This window comes from Stegastes partitus, unplaced genomic scaffold, assembly GCF_000690725.1.
Source record: "Stegastes partitus isolate 25-593 unplaced genomic scaffold, Stegastes_partitus-1.0.2 Scaffold439, whole genome shotgun sequence".
Lineage (NCBI taxonomy): Eukaryota > Metazoa > Chordata > Actinopteri > Pomacentridae > Stegastes > Stegastes partitus.
The window spans coordinates 254,282-258,840 of record NW_007578170.1 but is presented as its reverse complement, the minus strand read 5'-3'; the positions used below and the strand labels follow the sequence as shown (position 1 = coordinate 258,840).

At 40.7% G+C, this 4,559-nt stretch overlaps 1 protein-coding gene across 1 annotated transcript in view; it reads left to right on the top strand.

Annotated features, from left to right (window-relative positions):
- nbas (NBAS subunit of NRZ tethering complex) overlaps positions 1-4,559 on the top strand; it is a 232,923-nt gene that overhangs the window by 136,083 nt on the left and 92,281 nt on the right. Inside the window, exons 35-36 of the mRNA XM_008286182.1 lie at positions 1,318-1,394; positions 4,208-4,345. Of these exons, the coding sequence (XP_008284404.1) occupies positions 1,318-1,394; positions 4,208-4,345 (215 nt within the window). The remainder of the gene's footprint in view (positions 1-1,317; positions 1,395-4,207; positions 4,346-4,559) is intronic.

Sequence of the window (4,559 nt, the reverse complement as noted above, 5' to 3'; positions counted from 1 at the left end):
AAAAATAGTCAAAATTTCTCCCCCAAAATGTTCTAAAGTGGCAGAAATGTTTGCACAATGAAAATCTGTCCAATGTAACTCAAAGCTTATGAGGAGTGACTCCAATCATGACCAGAATTCCTCAAAATCTGCCCAAGATTCTTTTAAATCTGTCTAAAGTGACAAAAACTTCATCAAAATGAATTCAAATGTGTCCAAAATGGCATTCTCCCCCTAAAAAACGACAAAAAATTGTCCAACATGTCTCTAAGCTTGTACAGAGTGACTCAAAGTACCACAATAATGACTCACAAATTGTCCAAAATTGATCAGAAATGACAAAAAACATCTCTGAGCTTGTACAGAGAGACTAAAAACATGAAAAAAAATGGCCAAAATGACCTAAAATCCAACCAATCTGATAACATTAGTGACAAAAATGGAATCAAAATGAATCAGAACGAACCAGCATGACTTGAAACGTGTCATAAATTACTGTAAATGTACATTTGTTGTCCAGAACCAGACAATAAAATATATTTTGTTTTATTTTTATTCTTGTTATACTTCAGTCCTTGAATGTTTGCAACATCTTTGCTGCTGTGACTTTGGATTAATAAAGACTTTTCTTGTCTTAAATTTGTCCAAAATGACTCTCAAACACATCTGTCACACGGGTTGTCATGGTGATAAAGATGATGTCATGGTGATAAAGGTGATGTCATGTGTGACGATGCACATGTGACCATCACGTTCTACACAAACCTTCTCAGTTCTTTGAGTCAAACCTCCTAAATTAATCTAAACTCCAGTTTGTGTCTGTTGGTTTGGAGTCGACTCCCAGTAAACGTTGAGCTGTACCAGTTCGACCCAAACCAGTCCAGAGTTGTGAGAACGTGGGGCCCAGTGCATCACGTCAGTAGGAACTGGGCCACGGCGGCGGCGGCTCGTTTCTGATCAGAACGAGCCGTTGAGCTGCATCAGTGACCATCTGATGGTTCTGACGGTGGAGCTCGTCCTCCTGCTGTCTGTTGGGGTTCTGGATCCAGCTCGACGTCGCTCCGTGCACACATTCGTTCACCACATGTCCAAACACTCCGTCCCGGCCAGAACGTGGACGGACTCCCAGAGTTTTAGAGGATTTCTTCCTGATTTCCCTTCCCTTCCCTTCCCCCCGCTGCTCCTTCCAGACTCTATTTTTACCGTCCCTCTGCTTTGTCTGGCCGCTGAGAGGTGTTTTCTGACACAAACTGTCTCCTGCATTCAACAAACACTGGATGAGGCTCCGGCTGCCTGCTAATCCTTCACTGAAACTCTTTTCTCTCCTCTCCTCTCCAGTGCTGCTGCAGCTGGCCAACGACGCCTTTCCCAGGGACATGATGCTGGCTCTGTCCTACTTACTGGCCCTGCCTCAGGTAGGTGCACCGACACACAAACACTGGCTGAGGCTGGCGAGCAGCTGAGGGAGTCCAAAGCCTCCACTGGTTTCTGAGCCGTTTCTGGTCGGACGGTTCGTCTGAAGTTCATCAAAAGTGTGAAGCGATCAGCCACAACATTAAAACCAGTGACTCCTGTGGGTTCAGAGCCTTTGTATAAAAAAATCCTGGCAATTATGAAGTTTACCTTTTCCTTTTCACACCTGTATGTATATGACAAGAGTAAACCTCCAGATATATTTAACCGTCAGCTCGTCTCCTTTTGGTTGATACCAGATGTGTAATGATGTCTACTGAAGAATTCATGAGCGATTAATCAAAACCATACCTGAGCATGAAGTTCAAGCCAAAGTTACTTCGTGTTGAAGGTTAATCATCACATTTCTGCTCCAAAAAATAATGAAAAAAATCTATTTTTTTTGTAGTTTTTGTTGACGAGACCCTAACTTTGGACGACAGTGTCTCAAGAAGCATTTAAGGACTTCAGATTTGAGAACACGTCTCCTCTACTGGAGGTGTTTGAATCCCTCATTATAGGTTCCTCAGTGCTGAGATCCTATGACTGGTCAATGGAAGGAAATATTAACGCCTGAGACCATCTTTGCACACACATAAAACAAACAGGATTTACAATAAAGCTCTGAAAGTTCAGTGCTTCATAGTCCAGTATGAGGTGTTTCAATCCACCCAATTTAGTGAAGATGACACGTAAAGCCTCTGAGATATCAGCCCTCAAAAATGGTAAATATCGCAGTTTTACGCACCAGTTCCCAATGAATCGGTCATGGCAACACATGATCGAAGTCTTTTGAAAGAGGAGATCCCCAACTTATTTATATCCCTAACAAACGTTTTGAAATGTTGATTCTAAACATTTTAATTTGTTTTTTTTGCTCAAAAAAAAAAAAAATCTTCACTTATGGACTTTATCTGGCAGCTGATTGTAAATAGACGTTGAGATGTCATCCAAAGTCGTCACAAATTTGGCAAAAACGACAAAGAAATAAATGTTTTCATTTTTTTTTTGGTCATTAAAACGATCATAAAACTCGGTCTCATGCCACCTTGATGGCGATCCTCCTCCACCTGATCTGAAACGTTCCCGTGGAAGTCGTCTGGTGAATCATCCCTCAGCTACATTCCTGAAGACGTGTAATTCTGGATCAGCAGGTTCACGTTTAATACATTTCTTGACAGTATTTTGTTAAATATGTGCAGAATAAAGCGTCTTTGAAGGAGCTGCTGCTGCAGAGATCAGAGCAGCTTCCCGGTCGTCGTGCACCAACACGCTGGAATCATTTCATCTTTCCAGTAACAACATGTGAATTTGTCCACGTCAGACTCGTCTCGCTTTGCTTTTAATATTTAAAAACCTGCTTTAATCTTCTTTCCGGCTCCATTTGTCGACTTTATTCTTCAGGTTGCAGTAAAGTCAGGGTCCTGCAGTTTGTTTTCTGACCGCGAGGTTCGAGTCCGGCGCTTTTCTTCAGAACAGGAAGCGTCGTTCGTTTTTCCGTGACGTCCTTCTGTCAGGCAGCTTCAGGATGATCTGAGGTTGTTTACCGCCGACAGCCGTTAACCAGATGGTGGATGCTGCCGGTGGTTTTATTGTTGTGGCCGACCGCTCGGCTTCACGTCTCAAACAGCTTCAGCCGGTGAAAACCTCCGACCAGGCAGCTGTCAGCATCACAGTCTGAGAAAATCAAAGTTCAAGACGGACGGTGTTCAGGTGGAGGCGCCGACATGATAAATATCACAGAGTTCCTGGAAAGCTTCCACTGGCAGGTTTTAGAGCCAACAGGCTCCAAAAATGACTCAAACATGTGTTAAAGTGACAAAGACGACTCTAGAATGACTTAAAATGTGCCCCAAATGACTCCGTTTGTTCAGAATGACAAAAAAAAATGCTTAAATAGCAAAAATGATTTAACGTTACTTAGAATTTCATCAAAGTTATTTTGAAAAAATGCCCAAAATAGGGGGAAAAAAACTTTCAAAATGACTTAAAAATTTGTCCAAAATTATGAATGAAAGTTCAAGACTGAATATTTAAATTTAAATCTACCTAAAATGTTCCCCAAACTACCCGGTGTGTCCAGAAGGACTCAAACATGTCTGAACTGATAAAAACAAATTCAACATCGCTCAGAATTTGTCTAAAATTATTGATAAAATGTCCAAAATGGAAAAAATAAAGGTCAAGAAGTACAGAAAGGCTTGTTTACAATTATTTAAAATAGGTCTAAAATGGGAAAAAATGATTTGAAAAAGTCAAAAATTAGTTTTAAATTTGATCAAAGTCATTTAAAAAAATCCAAAATTGAATAAAAGTATTTACAAAATCTGATCAAGTTTTTCAGAAAAATATCTTAAATAAAATAGGATCAAAAATCTCTAGAAATGTTGTCTAAAATTATTTAAAATATGTCTGAAATCAACAAAAGGTTAAAAAACAATCTGAACAATTTGCCTTAAATGAAAAATGGTCAAAAAGTATTTAAATATTTGTCCAGCATTAATCAAAATATGTCACAAAAGGTCAAAAATTACTTCAGATTTTGTCCAGAATTATTAAAACAGTAGAAATTTAAAACAAGTTTAAAAACCAGTGAATTCCTGAGTGACGGCTGAAGACGGACTGGACGGCGCTCAGCTGATGAAACTCTAAACAGCAGAACTGAACATCAGAGGTTTTCCTGGACGCTTCGGACAGATCATCGTCGTCTCAGACTGAATATTTAAACCAGCGTCGTGTTTCACTCGTTCTTCTTCTCTTCCCTCCTTCGTTGCAGGTTCTGGACGCCAACCGGTGCTTCGAGCAGCAGCGCGGCTCGGCGCTGTCGCTGCAGCTGGCCGCCTACTACTACGCCCTGCAGATATACGCCCGCCTGCTGCCCTGCTTCAAGGACAAGAACCACACTCTGTACCAGGTCAGTGTCGGCCACCGAGGAATGATGGAGTTTCTTTTGTAATTCTGAACATTTGTGAACCACACTGGGCGATTTGGAGTCATTAGGAACAAAGTTTGAATCATTTTTTGTCTGAAGTGACAAAATAAAAACTCCCAAAGTGACTCACGACGTGTCCAGAATGATTTTAGATTAGTTTGAATCGATGCTTCCAGAATGAATAAAAATGTTCCTG